Source organism: Parus major, chromosome 6 (genome assembly GCF_001522545.3).
Source record: "Parus major isolate Abel chromosome 6, Parus_major1.1, whole genome shotgun sequence".
NCBI lineage: Eukaryota > Metazoa > Chordata > Aves > Passeriformes > Paridae > Parus > Parus major.
Genome location: NC_031775.1, coordinates 26,660,072 through 26,683,602, shown reverse-complemented (window position 1 = coordinate 26,683,602; position 23,531 = coordinate 26,660,072). Strand labels below are relative to the sequence as shown.

The 23,531-nt window shown below is 41.8% G+C and overlaps 1 protein-coding gene across 1 annotated transcript in view; it reads left to right on the top strand.

Moving 5' to 3' along the window:
• The first annotated feature begins 7,303 nt into the window (after positions 1–7,303).
• The window catches only part of ABLIM1 (actin binding LIM protein 1), a 192,517-nt gene continuing 176,289 nt past the window's right edge, over positions 7,304–23,531 (top strand). The window contains exon 1 of the mRNA XM_015633102.3: positions 7,304–7,382. Coding sequence (XP_015488588.1) covers positions 7,370–7,382 — 13 coding nt within the window. The 5' untranslated portion in view covers positions 7,304–7,369. The remainder of the gene's footprint in view (positions 7,383–23,531) is intronic.

Here is a 23,531-nt window from a genome sequence, read left to right as displayed (position 1 = left end):
CTTCCTGTTAGAATTTCATGTTCAGAAGCTATACTCTGAGCCAAGCTCCATTTCCAGAAAAAGTCTGTACAGCTCAATCCTTTGTAATTTCTTTCTGAGTCATCAGCCCTGTAGGAACGAGTGTCTGTACTTGGATGAAGCCTTTAAGGAACTGAGCTGGAGGCACAACTGACAATGAGCAAAGAAAATGAAGTCTGTAGTAGACCCAGTGTCATGTAGGAATATTTCTGTTGCTCATCCCTGTTCTCTTGCCTCAGGCTGCTTTGGACTAGTTTGACATTCAGGCCTCATGTTGTGAAATGCTGAAGTAAGCAGACCTGTGTCTGTAATATAGCTAATATAAAAGAACCTGTTCCTGATTACATCTTGGAGTGGTGCTGGAATACGCTGTGCTTGATTCCTGCCTGGCAGCTCATGTGCCAAGTGAAGTTTTTCCAGGCATTTAGTTTCTCTGGTTTTATGTTCAGGACCTGTTATCCTCTGGGTCTCCCAGGAATTCCCAGATGGTGTAGAGTGAGCTGTTATTTGTACCTGGAGTGCTTGACTGCTGCATCGGACACCTCAGTCTGCATTTCCTTCTTCCTCTCCAGCAGCAGCAACCAGGCAGCAGAGAGCCAATTGCTATATTGGCATTATGTGTACATCATAAACCAAAATTCTGTGCTCAGATGTAGAAATCCTTTACTCACTATAATCAGTTTTTGTGTGGTGTTGCAAAACAACTTGTCCCAGATCCAGATCCCAGCCCGCAGAGGGCAGCCTGACCCTGTGTTTTACTCCAGTGATGTGCTTGGGAATTCAGTCATCTGCTGGCATCTCTATCGGCGTGACTTGCTGTGGAATAAACAACTGAATGTTGTGGAGAGTTGGCATCAGCTTTTAGCTTAAACAGATTCAAAAGTGAACTAAAAAAAAAAAGCGTGACTGAATTAAACTTTCTGATTTGTTGGTTTATTTTTTTTTTAACACATTGAAAGAAAAATATTGCATGAGAAAACTCATCTAGATCTGAGCTTTAAATACCTTACATGTATAACAGATAGATTTATTGGTATATGTCAATAGGCAAGAGAAAGAAAATACCCGGAACCTGTGTACATGAACATATAGGGCAAGACTAACAGGAAAAGCGTTTTTCTTCTTTTCCAAATATTTTCAGGAATCTTTCAGGACTTGAGTTTATTGTTGCCATGACTCTAGGACTGTGCTTTTGGCTGGCTGGCCCATGTTCTTTCCCGAGTGTGTCCTGAGTCCTTGTGAAGCAGCCATCACAATTTCCAGAAGATTTTTGTCTAGGAGGGTGTGTCTACATGCAGGCATTTGCCTTAGCTATGAAACTGAGCAGTGCCAGGTCAGGTACCAGTGGCTGATATATTGACTTAGTATGACAAGGAACAAGGCATTCAGTTCCTGAGAAAGAGCCAGTACTTTGTGCTCTCAAATCAAATTGCATCCACCAGCTAATTAAGGAATGATCTTGATATGCTCTGAAGGGAGGCCTGTCCAATTCTATACTTCTCAGCCAGAGGGCCCTGCAATACAGAGCTCAGGATAGAAAATACATATAAAGAAAATAGCATGTGAGAAATTAAGACAGTGATGTGTGAATTCCAGGAATACAGGGAGAAACCTAAGTATCTGTTATGATCAGACATCAAATTACACGCTGATGTACTTTCATGATGATTTAGATAATTAATTTTTTTTGGTCCCAGACTTTATACCCCACACAAGCCTGGCTGTTCACAGCAGAATGTAATGTATTTCTCAGAGTTTGGCTCATTGCAATTACAACCACAGGTGTATTTTCCCTTCTGATTCATCAAACTTTCACTGTACATAGCAGTGCTGAGAGATTTTTACTCTAACTTATCCAGAATATTCTTTGCTATTCTTGTTGTTCATAAGCATCTTTGCTAAAATGAATTTTGACCAAGGAAATGCCTGCCGTGTTTTACATGATGTAAAAATTACTCTGTGGAAAAACACATATTTGACCAATTCTAACTGTGTAATTTAATATTTTTGGCCACAGCAAATTTTTTAGGGTAAAGGATAAAGCAGGACACACAGAGAGATAATGCCCTTCCTTGATGCAGCTCTGGAAAGTATATAGACAGCAGCAAAGGCAGTTTATGGACTGTCTCTGTCTCTCCTGAAGGCAGCCACTGATTCAGGTATTCCATCACAGAAGGCTGCTTGGTTGGTCAGGCAGGACCTGCCCTGGTGAAGCCATGCTGTCTTTCTGAAATCACCTCCCTGTTCTCCCTGGGCCTTAGCAGAGCTGCTAGGACAATTTCTTGCCAGGCACAGAGGTGAGGCTGATGGCTCAGTGCTTCTCAGGCTTCTCATTTCTAGCCTTTTTAAAAATAGGAGCGATGTTTCCCTTTTTCCAATCATCAGGGACTTCACTTGACTTCCATGACCTGTCAAATATCATGAAAAGTGGCCTGGCAACTACATCAGCCAATTCCTTCAGGACTTGGGGATGCATCTCATCACCTCCCACAGATGTGTGTTCACAGCTCTTACTCACAGGACATACTTCATGCGTGGCCTTGGGAGAACCTGCTGCAAAACCTGGTTAAATTTCTGACTCTGAGCTCTTTGTTGGCATCTTCCTGGTGAGGTTCACACATAGCAGTGATGCTGAAGTTCTCCAGCAGTAAATGCTGCCCAACATTTAGATGACATTTCCAAAAACTGACTCTCAGAAAAGAATTTGTCAATTTGGCTTTTGTGTCCTAAGTTCCCACAGGTACAGCAGTCATTTTCATGGAAGAGCAATATAGAGTAGGCATTAACAGGCTTATCTGAGGGCTTTTCCTTAGTTTTCCACAATTGACAATGTTTCTGGTTTATATAAAACCTATAAAATTTATGTGATAGCATGATCTTACATAACCTATGTAAAACTTTCTGGGTTATTCAAGTCTGGTAGTCAGGGCCGACTCAGGATAACCTAAGTTCAATATTGTAACTTTTGCTGTAAAGGTGCATATTCCACAGAACAGTATGAATAACATGTAGAAGAAAGGAGGTTTTAAGAAAACCAGAATCAGAAGAAATCAGGAAGATGACTTTGGGTTTTGTCTCACTCAGGAGAACTTCCTATCTTTTCGGGTTTTTTTAAGTTTTTTTTTTAATAGTAAGTCTCTTTATAGATGTGGGATATTTAGGGGAAAAGAAATAGAACTTAAGCAAAGATTTCTATTAATATTTGGTGTGAGTAATCTGGAGCTCAGTTCTCCTTTAAATATATAAAAGGTAACTTTTCTCCAAAAAGATTAGTGGGAACTGCCCTGGAAGCTCAGTGTAATCAGTGAAAGGCCATGTATTTATTTGAGTATCTTGTCCATTACTGACTAATTGCAAATTCTAGTAAGAGTCTTATACTGAAAGTAGGAGAGCTGTCGTGCTTTCTTGTCATTCATGTCACAGAAAACTAGTTATTCTGAGCTTATTAAAATTCTGATTAAATTATCAGGCTTAGTAATACTCTAGATTTTGTTCTTTTCTAGTATAACTTCTAAAAAAAAAAAGGCAGTGGAATAACGATAGAACATATGGGGAAAAAATTGAAGAGAAATCCAATAGTTTCCATCATTATTCAGACCAATCCCGGCCATCCTTGTCATTTGCCTTGCCCATAGAAGTTGTTCTTGGAAACCTACTTCTGTAAGAAATTGTTAAAAAAAAAATCCAGTTTTTCTCTCAATGATTTTCAAGAGGAAAGATCCTGCACCGTGCAAAAATAGGTCTATTCTGATTGATGAATTATCTGCACCAGACAAAGGTGCAATGCTGACTTTTATCTGTTTTTTAATCCCTATGTCATTCTCTGCTGATTTTCATGGAAAAAATAGATTTACATATGACTGATAGGATCTTAATTACTTTTAAAACTACTGTCCTACTTTATATGAGACAATCTGGTTCAAAAGTGATGAAAGGAGAACTTTCTGTTTTATATTCACACAATGGCTAAGTGACAGCAAGGTATGCTGCACAGAGAACACAGACCAGTATTTGGGATACTTTTCTTTGAAGATGCAAGTTCTGTGCTTTGCTCTGACATAGATTTTCTCTGTGACCTTGAACAACACACTTAGCTCCTCAAGGGCATTGAGACAAGACTTGGAAACACCTATTGTTTAGTTAAATATATTAATGTTTGGGCATCTCTAAAAAATCACGAGGTGCCTGTTTGGATCTCTTGAAGCCTGAATAACTTAAAAAAATTACCTTAATGGATCTCTTTACACTATGAATTAGAAGCTTAGTCTGTACAGTCAATAGCAAAATGCAGGAGATAGGAGCCTACTTCCCAGCTGACTAATTCAGAAGCCTCAGGTAGATGCCTGAAATAAAACAATGTCAATCACTGCTCCTTAATGGACTTCTAAAGTAGTCAGGAAATGGCTCAATCAAACAGCTCAACAGCTGCTGCTGCTGCTAAAAAGGATCCTCTCTGTTGTCTCTAATGGTTCCTCACCCTTCCTGGCTGTGTAGTTCTACACTCTCCTTCAGTCACGTTCCAGTGTTTATCTGAGCCTTTCGTTCAGACAGCAAATGTAGGGAATTTGGATACAGAAAGTGAGCAACTCTTTGTTAATTAATGAGCTAAAGTAGTTCCGTGAGGATCAAGCCAGTGCTGCAGTGAGGGAAGCAGGAGCACACGGGTTGGACTAAGAGGAAGAGCACAGGAGAGTGAGCAAACCTTGGATTGGCTTCTCCATCTTCTCTGACTCAACTTCACCTGTAAAATAATGATAATGGTGTCTCACTTGTCTGTACCTTCCTTTTCCACCTTCTTCAGCTTCCTTCCACCTCCTCTAGATGCTGACAGGATCTCAGACTGCAACTACAGGAGCTGGTTTAGCTCCCCACATGCAGATTGCCCGACGAGTACTTGTGGCTAATGAAGACATTGCCTCCAGGACTGGTAACTGTCTCCACTGCAGCTTTTCTCCTTTATTTTAATTTTTCTTCTTAAATGCTAATTACTACAAAACTTGTAGGGATGTAGAACTTGTTCTAAATTATACCTTTTAGTCAATCTGAATTGAAATTCTCCATATCCAAATCTGAAAATTCTTGGAAGCGACTTGATGGAGGGGACAGACAGGAAAGTAAAACTCCATCAGCCTCAGGTCCTCAAGAAACCCAGCTAAGAAGCTCACTTTAATAAATGAGTGCTGTATCTGACCCATTTTTGTATTCTCTGACCAACATGTCTGTTCAACTTCTCTGCCACAGAGAGTTTACACAATGAATGGAATAAACTATTTGTGTTCTATAGAATCCCAAGGTACAAATGCCTTTCCCTTCCTACTTCCTAGCAATATAAAGAAAGGAAGTTCTTAATTAAAAATCTAATTTCTGCATGTTCCTGAACCTTCTTTTTAAAGCCATCTATTAAGTACTACACGGAGAACCTGTGATAGTGATAGAAACTCGCTGAGGAAGTGAATAGGAAATGGCTTAATTAAATATACAAAATATTGTCACACTGCACTGACTGAAGAAAACCGTGGCTCTTTCAGACAAGAAAGAAAATTTGAGTTGTTTGCAAATAGAAAATTCTTCTGATTTCAGAAAAGGTGCAGGGAAAAGAACTGTTTTTCATGGGATGTCAGATCACCAGCGGAAGATAATGCCATAGGAGTTTAGATAGAGAAGAAAAACTAAAGATTTATTTTATTTCTGCTGTCAGATTCAGAAACATTTGCAAGGGGGAAGAAAACAGAATGACATAAGGAATACAATTAAATTCAAGTGTAGGGAACACTGGGGTGATTGATGGCAAACAGAGTTGGATGTGACTAAAAGTCTTTGCAGTGTGTGAGCATGAGCACAAATCCAGGCAAACGGATGTGCCAATTCATTTTTTTGTGCCTATATCCCCTAATGAGGGGGCATGTGAGTGCTGCCCATCCTGCTGCTGCTTCCATGAGTTCCTACACAAATGCCCTCCCTACTCGGCTGGCATGAGGGGGAAGGTGAGCAGTGCCAGAGGATGGATGTGACAGAGCACTGGCTGGGCTGCATTTGCAGATAGCAGTGAGAATCCACGATACGTCTTGTACTAGCATCCGTTCCTGACCTGTGGCCACATGATAATGCAATCTTTACCACCTCTCTTAGATAAGGTTCTGGTAATTGTGTGTTTTCTTGATAGAAAAATTGTGTAGGCTTCTTGCTAGTATGAAGATGCACAGTGCATGGTAGATCAGAGTGGAGGAGTGTGATTCAGTGTCTCCTGTCATTCAGTTTGCGTTTCAGTTGGCTCCTTGCTGAACATCACAGATTGGCTTTCTGTTTTTTAGTTCATAGTTGCCCATTCTGAAATTGATAAAAGTCTGCTCTAATGTTTTAACTGCACTATTCTCATGTGGCCCTCTAACTGGTCATTCCTGACAGACTAGATTGTTGATTTGCTTAACTCATGCCACCATCTAATAATCTGGTGGTGTAGGGGTTTTCTTTTTAGTGTGGCATGGGAATATTTGGCTTCACTAGGCTGGAGGCTGGGCTGCCATGGGTAAAGGTGTCCACCAGATACTGATCTTGTTTTCCTGGTGCATTGCATTTGATCGCTTGGTACTTTTATTAAGGTGCCAGGAGGTAGCCGAGTGCTCTTTTCTGTGTGTTAACGCCAAGATTGCTTTGCAGACAACATTGCTAGAAATTCTGTGTTTATATACAATTTACATACAGTTACGCAGGTTTATCTTTGCTGTTCGGTGCGTGAATTTCAAGTTGTGCCACAGACTTCAGCGGCGGCGGGTCCCGAACGAGCCGAGCTGCTGTCGCACGGCTCTGTCGGTGACTCCGGGAGCAGACACGCCTATCCAGCACTCCCAGGAGCCGGAGCTCAGCCGCGCTGCTTTCCTTGGCGTTCGTGGCTTTTGCCGGCGGCGCGCCTGTCCCCGACTGTCGCCCTCTGCGGCACCGCGCCCGCACCCGCCGTGCGCCCCTGGCCGCGCCGCTCTCCGCGCAGTCCCCGCGCCCGGGAGCGGCTGCGGCCGCGGTGGCTCGGCCGGCGCTGCCCCGCCCCGCAGCCGCTCCGCGCCGCACACGCACACCCGGACCCGCACACACACACGCCCCGCACACACCGCGCACACAGCCGCGCTCCCGCCCCGCAGGGCCGCCCCGGCTCCGCTCCGCAGCGCGGCGGGCAGGGCAGGGCAGAGCAGGGCAGAGCATAACAGGGGACCAGCATCGGCCGCCGCCCCCCGCATCGGCCGCCGCGGCGCGGAGGGCGCAGGGCGGTGCGGGCCGTGCGCTGCTGCCACCACCACCGCCAGCGCCGCAGCAGCAGCAGCAGCAGCAGTTCCGCGGCTGCCGAGCCCGAGCCTGAGCCATGTCTGCCAGAGGTGGGTTCTCCGCCGCGCCGGGGCAGCGCCGCGCTCGCGTCCCCGCGGGCGGCCGGGGCGCGGGCGGCGGAGCCGCGCTGACCTTGCCGCCCGGCCGCGCTGCGGTACCCGCACCCCGGGGGTGAGCCGGCGATTTCGGGGCAGGGGGAGGCCAGGGAATGACCCCCCGCCGGCCGTCACCTGCCCGACACCCTTCTGCAGCTGGGCCGTGCCGGGGGCTCCGGCAGCGGGGATGGACGCCGCAGAGCATCCTCCGGGGCCGGGCACCCTCCGCACCTGCCGGGGCGGGGGATCCCGTTCCGCCTTCCCCGGCGCCCCGGGGAAGCTGTAGGAGCACGGGGAAGTGCGGCGGCTCGTTACACGTTAAGCGACGGTGGGAACGTATGGATGTATGCAGAGAAAGGAACATGGTGTTGAGGGTGGGCGTAGGGTCAGACCTCGGCGGGTGTTGCCGCTCAAAGAGCGGTAACGGGTTGGAACTGGGTGTCTGATGAGCGCAGTGAGCCATCCGGCTTGTCCTGTCATTGGTAACGCAAGTGCTCCCGGTAGGGTGTGGTGGTAAACCCAATCGTCGGTTTGTACCTCTGATGGACATTTGCGTCTGGCTTGCAATTAACGTTTTGAATTTTACTTCAGATTTGCATTTTAAAAATTATGGCCTAAACTTGAATAGCCTTTGTCTTTTGCATGCATTTGTGTGTAAACTCTGGCTATGTGTTTGCCCGTTCTGGGCTGGAGATGAACTGATCAGCTTTATTGATTGCAGATCTCATCTTGTCCCAAAGTTCTGCTTCCAATATGTGAAACTGGCACAGGTGTGGCACAAAGAATGATGCTTTAGGGTTTTTATTGTAGTTAGTACAAATTAAAGGACTGGAGACATAAAGTTTTCTCTGAATGCTGTCATAACAAAGCAGAAGTGCTTGTAAGCATCTCCTGAAGACAGACAATTATCTGCACAATAGCGACAAGTAAAACCACTCCCTGGCTATTTCTGACTTGTGAAAAATACTATATAAAAATTATATATTAGAAATTAACAAACCCCTGAACGTAAGGATGCCTCTTACTTGTTCATCCTTTGATCTCTCTGCATCTTCATGTGTTGAATACTGCTCAGCATGGACCAGCCCTTTCATCTGCTTGAATTCCCTTTGACATCCAAAGGAGCTTCACGCACATTGAAGACATCGTGTGACTCCTAAAAGGTTGTCAGCATTTTGTGGCTACGACCATACTCCTAAAGCATCACACCCATTTTAGATATAAATAATAAATGGTGTTAGAGTGGCATAATTCTTCATGGAACAGTAGATTTCTTGCTTTAGGGAGAAATGGACTACATTGGTCTCCAAAGAATCCATTTCTGGAAGAACACTAAGTATATGAGCATCAGTGCTGTGCTAAGGATGCATTAGTACTCATGGGGAGCACCCAGCAAAGCTTTATAACCTGGAGCAGATTTCCTGTTATAGAAGGGGTACCTGGATTTGAAAAAGTGACATAAAATCTTTGCAATTTCAGCTTTGCAGATGACTCACAAAAACTGAACCATGCAGAATGGGAAGCCAGACAACATTTCCACTTGCCATATTTCCCTTTCCTTCCCCCACTGTCCCTCTTTCCCATTCATCTGCACAACACATGATGTTTGATGCCTGCTTAATTCTGCTGGAGAGCTGCCTGGAGAAGGAAAGTGAATTCTTTCTCAGTCCCTCTCGTGCCATCTAGTTTTTTCAGAGTAATTAATTGGAGAGAGAGAGAGAGAGAGAGAGAGAGGGAGAAAGACAATCCATAAGACTTTAGGGAAGGAGTGAATAAGATTTGTGAAATTGATGAAAATACTGATTTCCATCAATATATCCTTTTAAAATTTAACAAGTAGATTTTTGTGGAAAACACATGAGTCTGGTCAAATAAATAGATTTATTCAGTGCTGACAAAAGGCTGTTTGTGTGTAAAACATTATAGATTATCATCATTATTAATAATTTTAAACACTACTGCTGTTAAAAGTCAAAATAGAAACTTATTTTACTCATTCAAGTGATGTGACTTCATGAGGTTACTCATGAGAATGTAGCACAAGTAAGGAGTGTTTAAGGGGTTAGAGCTTTGTTCAAATGCCAGATAGAGACCCTGTGCTTCATGAAGGCAGATTACCTCATGCATATGCAGTCTTATTAAAGCCACTGTATCATTATGGTCTGCAAGCTCAGCGAATATTGATTGTTAATATTTTATGTGGTGTTAGATGTCCAAAGGTGATCATTATTATTCTGAATGCATTAAGCACTTGGAGCTGTCTGCTTGTTGATTATATAGTGAGCATAACTAGCATAGCAAAAAGGTTAAACATTCACCCATGACATTTGTCTTACTGAACTGCAGAGGATATTCAAGGGAAAGTAAAAAACATCACAGTATTATCGGTGTTCAATCTGTGCAGCTCTCTATTCATCTCTTTTGCTCCAGGAGGCAGCATGGTGTAGTGAACTGATTACAACAGATGACAGAAGAAACTCCTGAAATCCAACAGTACCTCTTGACTTTTGGACCATTCCTTTTAACTCTCCTGCTCTAGTTCCCTGTTGTTATTTAACCAAAAATACCCATATAGTCACTGAAATTATGACATACTATAAATCAAAACACAAATGCATGTAGTTTTGCCTTAAATAAAACTCTAGATTAGAGGGTTTTATACTTCCCTACTTGTTTGAAATAATGGTAACTAAGTTTTTCAGAGGGGATGCTATAAGGACTAATGTCTTACCTGTGACTTAAGATGAATTTTCTGAAACTTTCCTTTTTCCTTCCACTCTTCACAGACCTTGTTGTTGCAGTCCTTCACACCTGTCTCTCACCTCCAGTTGTTACGTAAATGAAAGGTCTCTAACATTCTTCCACCACTTTCCTTGTGGAAAGGAAATAGTATGGCTTTAGCAGATGTGTTGACCAAATGCCAGATGAAGCAGCACAGACGAGTATTCCCAGAAGCTTGAACAAGTAATGATTTTGGAAATCTTGTGACTGAAGTAGGAGCTGAAACAAACTTTGAAAAATCACTTTTCCCTTCCCTGTCAAGTTGGAGTTCTTCCCAGGGCACTTTGATGTCCTGCTTTACAGCCTGTTGGGATCAGTGGAGAGCTGCCATTGACGTCAGTCAGGCTTTTTAGTTTTGCAGTTTGCAAAAGGCTTAATATTCTACTTTCAGCTGTTGTTAAGTAGTTGCTGTTAGGACTCATACATGAGTGAATTTGGGTGTTGGAGTAAGCCTTATAGATTGTTGCTTACCTAAGGGCTTGTTTGCAAAGAGCTGTAAATTCCCTGGATGAAAGACATTTTTCTAAAGCCAAGTATAACTGTGACCTACTTGTGCATGTTATCTCACACTGCTTAAAAACTGTCAAAGCTACTTGTTATCATGAAGGTCTAAGTTAATGGAAAAATGGCTATTTTTAACTATTATAATCTTCAGTTATGCTAGAGCAAACAGACACAAATGAGAGTGTTTGGTGTGATCAAATACAAAGATCTTTGCTAATTTTTTCCCTAAATGTTGAAAGAATTAGCATGAACTGTATTTAGTCCAGTAGCAACTGCTTCAGGAAAACAAAGACGTGTGAAATAGGAGGTTTATCAAGACTGGTGTGGGTTTGTTTGTGAAAAAGTCACTGAATTTTGACAGGAGCTAGTGTTGAAGAAATATTATTGCTGCCCAGTATTAACAAGTTGTAGTGTGCCACCCTGATGCTGCTAATGTGGGTATTGTAGAGAAGGAAGGTGCAGTTTTTTGCCTGCTCAATAGTCAAAGTAGTAGAGTTGTTTAGCTTAAGAATATATTTCATGCTACAATCCTTGTTTTTTCCTATATGATTTTTAACAAATGTAGATCAAACACTTCTCATTTCAGAAAAATAAATCATCATGACAGTAGTGAGAGAATGTTTTTGTCATCAGGTGAGACAAGTCCTGGACATTTTTTTCTTCTTTTCCCTAAGTCTGAGGGTCAAGTCAGAACAGGGAAATTTCTGCCTTCTGGGCCTCTTTTCAAGCTCCTCATTGTGTTTTTACACAATTTGATAGTAGAGTTCTAACAGCAGATTACAAATTTCAACTCATTATGTTGTGCTCTAGTAGCAGTTCTTTCTTCCTGGACATTGCACATTTCTTGGCTGATCTATCTCACAGCTGGGAACTTTTGTGTGAAAATCATCAATTTTTCAATGAGAAATTTACATACTAAATATTGAGTTCCTACCATTAACAGTCTTTATGTTTCTTTTCCAAGTCTTCTCATTCTCCTCAGATAGCTGTAGATGTGGCTGCTGTTGCTGGCAGCAATGGTTTTGATTGAAGTCTATACTGAGGGATTTAAAAACTTGCTGCTGGGAGCGTCTGGTCAATGTTTTATTACAGTCTGTGATTTTCAGGGTAAAATTGCTCTTATCTAAAGGAGCTAGCCACTTAGGAGGTGGCTGCTGTATCCTTTTGTGAAATCTAGTGCTGTTTTTTTCTACTTGTTGTCAGTGGTATTTCTTTCAGGCATGTCATGATGTCCCTAATTCATGATGTGACTATTTCATGGCTATTACCAAACGCTCTCACTCTGAGTGACTTGGGAGTGAGGCAGTGTGAACTGGATGGACATTTCCTTCATTTTAGAAGTTGAGAATTTTAGCATGTTCATGGTAGTTAATTATTATAGTTTCAATGTTTCCAGTCCTAGTGATTTTCCCCATTTTCCTTGCTACAAGGCTCCATAGCCCGAAGGAATGCGTTCTTGGCAGGGTCTGGGGCTCTGCAGCACTACCTGAGGCAGGCTGGGTGTGCAGTCATGCCTGCACAGCTGTTTCCCTCTCAGAATACCTATGCAGGGCAGGATTTGGATCTGGCTCTGAGAGCTTTTCTCTCCGCAGCTTTTGCCCCAAATTTCTTCTGTACTGACTTCATTCTGTTATTTAATCCTGTATGTACTTTCTATTTATTTCTTCTAAATGCATATAATGATTTATGCTTTTTTCACTACTCATTTTAGGGTTTGGACCTCAATTTAATGCCTTAAGTAGCTCAGAATCAGCACCTGGATCATCAAATCACTGAAAGCAGTACGTGTCTGTACATGAGAACCAGTAGCTGCACCCGAATCTTTAGGCCTGGCAGAGCTTTTATTTCAGAGGGAAGGAAGAATATATATTTTACAGAAGTGACTGATTTAAACAGCAGTATCTCTGTTAAGCTGGTCCTTTTTAAGGTTTGATGCCTTGTCCCATCTTTTTTTCCCTCTCAACAAAGCTTAATCTGTGCTGTTTAACCTTTGGGATTAAAGAAAATTAGTCCTGAATGCATGGAAAAAGTTGCATAGACTAATGGCAACAACAAGAGGAAACTGGGACAATGAGGTAGAGTCTATTTTAGATGCATGGTTTTGAAAGGAATTGCAAAGAAGGAAAATAAGCATCAGTTTATGGAAGGAAAAGCAGCAAAATTGCTTTTAGTGAGGAACACCAGGACCTCATGTGTTTCACAGTCTCTGAAAACAATCTTTTGGGGATTTCTATTTTTCCTTTTAATAGGTTTGAATAGACTATTTCAAATTATTTTTTAAATCTAATCTGTTAGTAATTGAAGATGAAAACCACACATGGTTAGTTCATGTGACTGGTGTAGTATTTCTTAGTTTTGCAGTGCTAAGGCAGAATCACACTGTGGAAAGCAGACTTTTGCTTGTGAGTTCTGATACCAGCAAGTAGCCTTAAATTTTTTTATTGCATCCTGTTTAGGCAAAAGTATCTTTATAATTAAGTGTTGTTATTCATTAAAACCTAAAGAAAACTCCTAAACATTATACAGCAATAGCAGAGAAAAACTGAGAGACATGCATTTTTTTAAACACTTATGTCATGTTTTCAGAAGGAAATAAATTTTCAGGAGCTCACACGCAAATAAGAATCCCACATGTGGAGAGAAATTCTTAGTTTGTAAACAAGGTTGGGCCAGACAGGCTTTAACAAGGTATATACAGGTGGTGGTGTTTTTACCTCCTTTTTCTATTTGCAATCCAGAATTTAATCCAGAATTAGGGCTTTGGCGAATCATTTTGCTGCATGTAACTGATGAAATGCAGCCACATCCACAGTGCAGTGCCTGCTGTTCATGTGTACATATTTGAGTTAAAGTGCAGAGCTTTAGTGGGATCTGAATAGGAGCTACCTTTGACTACCTGCCCAAATTCTTGTGTGGGTTCTGCAGCCTGTGTTGGCTTCTGTGCTGCTGCAAAGTTTGTTGTGGCCAACGTACACATCCTTGGAGTTACTTCTTCATGGATAGAAAAGATGGTATGCACTCATGTTTATTGAAAACTATTACTCTGCTCCTCTGACTGCTGCATTTTGAAGTGGAAGGAAGGTCTGGTCTTACCATTGTAAAAAAAATGGTCAGTAAAAAAAGTGTGATGAGCCAGAATGTTTTGAGAGGAGGTTGCTGGTGTTTTCTTGCTGTGCTGGTAGGATTGCAGGGAGAAGTCCACAGGAGAGATGCCTGCTCTGTGCAGCTGTGACTGAGGGCACTCTGAAGAGAAGCGTGAAATGAGAAACATTGAGAAGATGGTGTTCCCAAAGGTGAGGCAAGAGGTATTTTTATCCCCTGTGGTGTATTTGCAGTTTCATCTGAGAGGGTGGTACAAGAAAACCAGTGCATGCCAGCCAGCAAATTGTGAGGTTCAGACTCCCTAAAGCCTTTAGACCTGTGCTTAGCTCTCTTTGGAGCATGCTGAGGACTGCAGTACATGTTACTGTTCATTGATGAAGCCAACAGTGTTTTTTTCTGTTTCTCACAGACTTTTCTCCTGGTAACTCATTGCCATGGCACTAAGAAATTATCCTTTTGGAGGTCAGTCAGAGGGATGGTCTTAGCACAGAGGGCTCAATAGGAAGGACATGATAAGATGGTCTGTCCCTTTGCTGTAACTGATACCTCAAGTTAATAAATGGGCTCCCATTTTATCTATTCCTCCAGTAAAAGTCTTATACAAGTAAGGACTGTGAGATTTCACTCAATGAAAGGATTCTGCTTTAATTACTGTTATTATAAATCTGATTTTGTTTCTATTGCATCAGGCTCGTATGAGGCATCTTTGATCAACAGAGAAGTCAGCAAAACTGCTGTTCAAATTACAGTTTCCTTTTAACTCGTGATGAAAGCTTTCAGTTTATTTTTGGCATTAGAAAGTCTGGGAGACAACCAGGTTATATAAGAGCTGAAACCTAGTTAATGATAAAGAAACAAAGCTAAGAGCCTGTAATAACAACAGGTCTGAAAAAGATGTTCCAGCTCTAACACTGGGACCTGCTTACAGAGCATGTAAAACAGTTTATGCCAAACTAATGGCTTTCTCTGGTCTCCTGGGATGCTACTTCTCCTAATCAACATTTGTGGGAGAGCTGACTTCCAGAAGGACTGTGAAAAATGAATGAATTTCATAGAATTAGGGTGTGAAAGAAGAGATGAATTTAGGACTTGCTGTGTCACTGAAGAAAGCAGTAAACATCTTGTTCAGTGGAACAGGAACACTGTTGAGCCTGTGGTCAACAGACAGTGTGGAAATCAGTGGTATTCTCAGAATGAAAACCAAAGGAGAAAAACATTATTTTTCTTGAATGAAAGCACACCTGAGTGAAACTCAAATCTAAGCACCTTTACAATTAAATTTAGTTGTAAAAGAATTGTGCTGAGTATTGTCCATGTAGCAATATGTTATGCCTGCTAATGAAAGCCAACATAATGTGAGTATCCTGATTTTCTCTACCTAGGAAGGTCCTTATCCTGGTTGGAAGGGTGTGGACAGGTGTGGACAGGCTGCCAAGGTGTGTGTGAATGCCTCTGTCCTGCAAGAGGAGATCTCCAGATGTCTTGAGTGGTTTATAATGAGCAGAGATGTAAAACCTATTACCTCTCACTGGAAGTATGCCCAGTCTTACTCTCCTAATCATTGTTTCACCTATTCTCATTAATGTCTTCTTCATATGAATGTAGATGCACAAGACACCATTTGAATGTTTCTATGGCCTTCTGCTGCTGCTGTAAAAATTTCTCTTTTGTTGTCCTCATAAGCCAATGAAATAATTAAATGATAGTCCAATCCATTAAAAACTTGTGGCAAATGTAAATAAGAACAAAACTTATTGCAAGAAGCCTGTATTGTTATATAATAATGTGGTTATCCAGAACTGTTTATTCTACTTTATGAGCCGGAGATAATCCCAAACTTATTCGGTGCAGACTTTGATCTAAGGAAGAATAATAAAACTTTGATCACTGTTGAATTGGCAGCTGCTATAAAAAGCCTATGTTATATTTCTCTCTTAGTAACACTAGCTAAATCCAAAATCACTGATAAAAGATTTTGATGATTGCAGCTTAAGGATGCTTTTGGACTTGACCTGAAGTAATCTCTGTCCAAAAATGTCTATAAATACTTTTTCCTATTTTCTGTTGCCAGATGTTTTGATATTTGGGATGAATAACAAAAATGTTTTGTGTACTTAGATGTGCAGTGCACATTTGGAGTCTTATGTTTCAAAGGAAAAGGGTCTGGTTAACCAGTTTATGTTCGTAGATGATTTGATTCATTTGCAACAAAATTCTGCTACCATTGTCTTAATTGCTATCTTTCTGAAAATACTTCTTAAATATTTTAAATTGCCAGTGTCTGTGACTGTATCATAGTAGCCACAGTGATTCTGTATTTGTTTTCATGCTTGCAACATAGTAAATATTTTCCTACATGTTTATGCAGGAAACAGCACTTGTGATGCTCTTGCTTTAGAGCTGCAGCTGGACAGAGGAACATTTTCTACCTTTATTATTATAAAACTCATAGAAGAATGTAAAAAAACCAAAACAGCCATATAGCATTTTTTTATTGTATGTCAGCATTTTTGAATATTTGGAATTATAGGTGTCAACAAAGCTTGCAGACTACTGGACTTCGTAGGGAACTTTTGGATTTCTACTCCAATAGATTCAATAAGGAAAACAGCTGAGAACTGAAACTTAAATGGCAATTGATTTTAGGTTCTTTAGCATCTTTTTTATTTCCAGACAGCATGACCTCAGTCCTTAGGTAGTGCAGGGGTTTTTCAAATCTGTGCAGCAGGGGTGTAGAGAGGTTCATGTAGCATTTGCCTAAGTGCTTCCTAGTCAAGTGGCATGAAAGGGCTGTATCGTGCTCTCCCCTCTGCCAGGCTGGCCTGGCACTGTGCATTTGGCTTGTTCTGTACAGCTTGTGGTGGTACAAAAGTTCAGCAGGGCAAGAGCCAACCTTTCCCTTCCTTTGAGTTTTCCTGCTGACGGCTCCCTGCTTGACGCAGGTACTCTGCAGATCTAAGGTTTTCTTTGGGAACACTGGTCTTGTGGTTTGGCCAATAAATCCTATTGAATTAAAAATGTTCAAAATTTATGTTTGGGAGACTTTGTGACTTCTTGCAATAGAAATATTCCCCTCTTTCTCTTGTCCTCTGCTGACAGCATTTGTGGATATCGGGAGTCCTCGTTTTTCCTTTCTGCAAGGCACAGGCCAAGCAGCCCAGTACTGTAAGATGCATTTTATTCTCTGTCCATTGTTGCCACTCTGTATTTATCAAAAGCAAAAAGGCTACGTGCCTGAAGGGGTACTAAGAATCCTACCATCTTGCTATTTATGATGCTCAGGAGGTATTTTTAGTAAAGGTTGTTGGTGCTGCTGCCCAAGGCAATGGCTGGGAGAGGGGAGGTCAGGAGCAGCCAGCCAGAACTAATGGGTCCAGTGGCTGGAAGTGCAGGGAAGGGCTGACCCCAGCAGAGATCCCCTTGGTGGCTGTGTGCATGTGCAGGGATGTGGATGTGTACACACAGACACGTTGGGTGTCTGTGTGGAGGGCAGATAAAGAAACTGGAACCACCTGTGCAGCCATTTGAAAGGGGAAGGGATTAGTTCATGCTCACAATTTCTTTTCCTGAAAGATTAGTGGAGTTACATGAAATGTTTTTTCTGTGATACTCAGCTTCCATAGCTGAACCTTTCCTCCAAATTTACAGGCCCAGTGAGATCTGTATGTTGCTATTAGATTATGACTCAGTTTTCCAAGGAAGCAGGTCAAGATTCAGCCTTCTACCCTTACTAAATTTGCTTCCTACTCTTTCCTCTGGAGACTGAGAAGCCATGAGAGTAGTGGATGAAGGAGCTCTCACAAGCTGTGGAGAGTGGAAGAGCTCACCTGAGAATGGTGAGCAAAATAAACATATTTAAAACAATAGAGACAAGAGAGTGCGTATGGAAATCCTTCTTCAAGTTGTTACAGAAGCAGAAGTGACAGAGACAGAATGGCCCTGAATCTAAAAAAGAGTAAAAGAAGTGGGAATAAAGAACATTTAGAGAGTTACAGAAAGGAGTTTTAAGTGCTCTGGTGTCAAGAAGATTTTTGGTTATATTTATTTTTTGGGCCCCCCAAGTAGCCTAGCAGTCTGTCAAGGGGAGTGTGTGCTGGAGCAACTGTCCATGGAATTGCTGCAAATATTTCTGTGATTTTCTGGAGGGAGTGGAGGGAAGTATTGGAATGTAATAGCCTGAGGAAAAACTCTGCTGCCTAAAACCTCTGAACGCTTCACAGACTGATCTAGGAGCTGGTGCTCTGCCAGATCCTATTTTTAAGCAATTAGGTTTATGAAGTTATGCTTCTCTAGCAGTATCACACAAGCATAGGGCCTGGAAAGGGAGTGGGGAACACGTGTGCAAGCATATGAATTTTGGGAGGAAAAATACAAAGCTAAGTTAGGTGCCATGTTTCCTAGTAAAGGGCTAATCTCAAGTGAGACTCAACAGCTCCAGCCCTGGTGTGTTTCTATCCTCCCGAGTTACACGGTCTACTTAACAGGAGGATCTGCTCCTTTCCTTGAATACATACTTATATTTTTTTCTACTAATGCTTTCATTGCACTGCAAGTTGCTATTTCAGACAGAAGTATTAGGAGTTTTCCTAGGGCAATGAGGAAACCCCATCAGCTGGGACATGTAAAGAAACTGGAAAATATGCCAACAGAAGTCCAGTGTTAACTCACTGGGAATGGGTTAATTACCCGTTGTACTTTTGATTTCTGACTTGTCTAAAGGCATCCACACCTGCAGGCAAAATTGATCAAAAGTGTTTCCATGAGTGTAACAGTAGTTCTTCTGTTTACAAAATACACTTCATGTAAATGAAATTGGGGAGACAGGAAAAATAGCAGGAAGAGAAGATAAAGTCCACAGGAATCACTGCTGCTGCCTAAACACCAGTAATGTTATTAACAGTTCCAAATTTGACAGTTTTAGACAGAATCTGTCTTCCTTCATGCTGGCTGGAAAGCTCAGTTTACTTTGTGTGTTCTCATTTTCTGATTTCCAGCAACAAATATTGTTTGTCTGGGATTTTTCCAGATTCTAGGATAAAAAATGTTTTGACATCATGATGGGGGAGCATTTCTGCATTTATAGTTCATGTTACTGTGCCTATTCAGAATTTCTTTAAAGTGAAGAGCCCTTAGTAAAACATAAATCGATGTTTCATTCCCAGATTGAATTCCAGAAACAATACTCATCATGGACTGAAATAATTTTTGGACTCTATTAAGTTGAATTTTCTGCCCCACCCTCCTTCATTTCTGTAATGCAAAATAATCTAGTAGGAAATCTTCAATTCAGCTTTTCATTCTGTCCAACATTATTTATCACCAGTATTTATGGGTTTTGTAACATTCTGTTCTTAAGAGTTGGTCTTTGGACCACAAATATTTAGAATCAAATTGAATTTCATCTAGGAACTGGAAGTTAAGAGCCTTTCTAAAATGGTTATTTTCCCATTCTGAAAATGTCCAGCAGTACTGTGCTTACACTTGAGCATATTCTGCAGTATCAGAGGGTGAGGCAGACACAGCAATCTTTCCTGAGCATTACAAAAAATAATCAGCATGTCTTTTATTTCAGATCTGTTTCTTGCCCAAATGACTGTTTAAAAACTGTAATGCTTATTTTATGGGCAAAGAATATATTGGCAAAAAGTACTTTTTGGTAGTGGAGCTCTTGGAAGACAAGCTGTATTCTCTTTGGTTGTGTAAATCTGGACTAACTGTGGAGGCCAACAGAATAATTCCAGATTTGTGCCAGTCAGAGAGAAGAATTGGTCATATTTTTGTTGTGGTATGAAGAAGAGGAAGATGTTGAGCATAGGACTGGTTGCAGGGACAGTTTCCTGGAGGCAGGACGAGGCACACAGCCTTTTTAAGGCCATTTCACCATTAGCAGTTTGTAATTGCTGTGGTTTAACCCCAGCCAGCAGCTCATCCCCACTCAGCCACTCACTGACTCCTTCCAAGTGGGATGGGGAGAGAGTCGGAAGAGTGAAAGTGAGAAAACTCGTGGGCTGAGATAAAGACAGTTTAATAGGGAAAGCAAAATCCACACACACAAGTGAAGCAAATCAAGGAATTATTCAGTGCTTCCCCTGGGCAGGCAGGCGTTCAGCCATCCCCAGGGAAGCAGGGCTCCCTCATGCACAATGGTGACTTGGGAAGGCATCCCACCACCACTCCAAACATGTGCCCCTGCCTTCTTCTTCCCTCAGTTTTCTACACTGAACATGATGCTGCATGGGCTGGCCTGTCCCTGTGCTGGGGTCAGCTGCCCTGGCCGTGTCCCCTCCCAGCTCCTTGTGCACCCCAGGCTGCTCGCTGTGGGTGGGGTGGGGAGCAGAAAAGGCCTTGACTCCATGCAAGCTCTGCAATAGTGGAAACATCTCTCTGTTATCAACACTGCATCTACACCAAATCCAAAGCATAGTCTCCTACTAGATGCCACAAAGAAATGAACTTTACCCCAGCCAAACCCAGCACCCTGTTACTGCACAGGGTTCTGTGCTAAGGGACATACAGTTTTATTCAGGAGTGTTTAGTCTGAACCCCTGTAAGCATACTTCAAAACAAGGGGAGTTTCCACATTTGTTATATATATGAGCAGAACAGAAAGCCTCAATAATACATAGTTATTGCAAAATTCAGCTGATAATGAAGGTAGTTATACTTTGGAATGTTTAAAATAATGTTAATTGTATACAGTGATTCATAAGCTACGTGAAGCTGAACAAGCATTCCCCTATTTGAAAGAATGATAGTGGGTATTGTGATCTTTGGGGAATCATTCATCCTGGCAATTACTAGGTAGTCTAGGTAAAATCTGTATTTCATATAGAATCTACTTTATCTGATCTAGGACATGATGTCCTAGAAGGAAGGTGTGAAAATTACTTTAAGCTGTTTCTGGAGTGTTGTGACTGATGTCAGATGTAGGTTAGTGAAGAGAAATTGTATAGAACTTTGAAATTGATCCTACTCTTAATGAGTTCCATTTCTGTATATTAATCAAAATATGCTGTCCCTTCCATTGTCTCTCTCCTTTTCTCTCTCCAGGCTAAACAGTGTGCTGAACTGAGTATCTCCAATGAATTCTCTTGCCATCCTGGCATACTGGGAAACTGCTAAAAACATGAGGAACTCCCCAGATTGTGTAGAGATGCTTTTATCCAGTTGACTAAACCACAGGCCACCCCTTTTTTGTAATGTGCATAGTTCATTTTGTAGTCATGCCTTACCTTCTTTAAAGAACATGGAGTACCTGAATGTAGTTGTAATTCAGGTTTAATACGTCTTTGGAATTGCTTGTGTGTCAGTAGGGGCAGGGAGGTCTTACCCCTAATCATGGTGGATTTTTGTCTTGGAGGACATCAACACTGTCAGCAGGATGAAGAGAGGTGAGATGCTGTTCAGTAGTCAGAAGCAGGGATTTATTGCAGGTTTCCATGACCTTTGCACCTTTTCATTACCTTTTACAAGGTAAATACTTTGAGCTACAAAACAGAGGACAGCACACTGCATTATGTTCTGATACTGAATTCATGAACCCTCTTTGATTCCTTCTGTATATATATATCTACAGAAGAATATATATATATTTCTTCTGCATATATATATATACACAGAAGAATATATATGTATATATATATATATATTTCAGCAGAGATTTGGCAATCTCTGTTTTTCAATTTCTTTCGCGTTTGGCCATCTGGAGCTGAGCAGAGTTTTAGTCACACACATTAGCTGTGTGAAGGGGAACAGTGTAGCAACCAGGGGACAGATTCAGCTCTAAAGTCAGCACAGTGGAATTAGCAAAGCTACATTGGGGTTGCACTGGGTCAATCAGATGGCTGTTTGCTATGCAGGTTACTGAGAAATACCTTGGTGTTTTGTCAGCACTGAGGGAGCTTTGTGTGAAGATACCTGGGATGCCTGGGTTAAATTGCTGCACACCAGTCAAATAATGTCCAGTTTAGTTTCTATCCTGGTTAAACCAAATAAGTATTTCTCTCTTGGTAGTGCTCTGTAGGGCACTTGGGACCTGCAAATGGCCCAGAGCTTGTGCTGACAGAGCCTATACTTTTAGGCTGCATTTAGGGTGCAGGTTATTCCCTAGATATTCCCCCAAGCACTGTGTTCCTGTATTTCTCTGCCCCAGCTTTTCCAGAAGGGATGGCTCCAAAACCAGAAGTTAGTGAATACAGTGGTATTAGATGGTTGATTGATTCACTGTTGGCTTGTGAGCTGACTTTGTGTCCTGAGTACAGGGGATGGCATTAGACACAGTGGACAGGTTTCCTTGTCTAACAGTACCTTTTTTTCCTTGAAAATGAGGCTGCCAACACACTTCTGGACAAAAGTGTATATTCCACAGCATTATTATTGGTGAGATTTTCTCCTGCCATGACTGTGATCTCTGGCTTTTCTCTGGGTCACATGAACAGCCCATAAGAGCTTTTTGTACCTCCTGGATCAGGGCAGCAAGGGGCTTGTGTCTGCAATCTGCTGACTGTAGAGAATCTTGTATTCTTCTCCATTTTGAGTTGGGCTGAAGCATTTGAGCTCAGTGCTGTAGCTGTATCTCCATGTAAGGCAGAACATTACTTTCACAGTGCTTTACCTCTGCTAAGTTGTCCCCATGAGTGTTTTGATAGAAGCAGAAATGTCGGGGTTTCTTGAAGATAGGGTCTGATTAGGAGACTGGGAATGGTGCCATTTACAGGAGTGTGAACTACATTCCTGTTGATGAAGTCCAGGTATGCAGGAATCAAAGCCTTCTGTTGCTGCTGTCTACACATCAGAGGTGTGACTGGAACTTGCCATATGTCACATGACATAACATCTTTAATTGGGATCGTTTGGGGAACAGCACAAGAGAAGTCACAGTGGCTCAATTGTTGGCAAAGAACCTGTGTGTTTTGGTGAATAGAGCTGAAATCCCAATCACCATGACTGAATTGCTGTTATTTCTCAGGCTCCATAGGAGCTTGGGTATGGCTACTGCTGCTGTGGTTATGCCCCGTGGTTAGCCCCTGAGATTAATTTCAGAATTCCTCCATTCTTCTTGGTTGTATTTTTGCAAAAGGCTGCCCAGTGTGCTGTCCAGCCTGTCACTGAACATTTTCTCCATGTGTGGCATAGCTGTACAGAATAAAAACCAGCAGGATTATAAATGTATATAGTGTCAGGTGTTACCTCGATTTTGTTAACATGTACTTTAGATAACACCTGGTGACTTTCTTTCGTCTTGGCCTTTTGGTTTCCCTGCTGAAGACAGCTGCTCACAAACAGCTGTGTTGGTCCATTTTACAGAGCTTTGTGGATTAATGATTTTAATGCACAATTAAGTAAAGGAACTTTGTTAAATCAATGTTCCCTCATTTGGCAAGCAGGTTCTTTAATAATTCAAATGATTGCCCACGGTGGTTTTCTGCCTTTCCTGGTGTCCAAAAGAGCCATTCTTGTCTTGACACAGGTGCTTTTATTACTGTGCAGATGATCTGAGGGCTGCGTTTAAGCACTGCCATATGGTGAGGTCAGGAGCTGCAGAACAACTTCCCTTTTCAGCTGCTCTGAGAAATGTTCAGGGACATTGCAGAAGCTGCTCTACAAAATCACCTCCCTGGTATTTCCCAGATTTTCAGATTTGCTGTAGGACAAACGTTAAGAAGTGGGAGGTGAAGAATCCCGGAGGTAGTCCACATACAAAATCAGTGAGAAAAC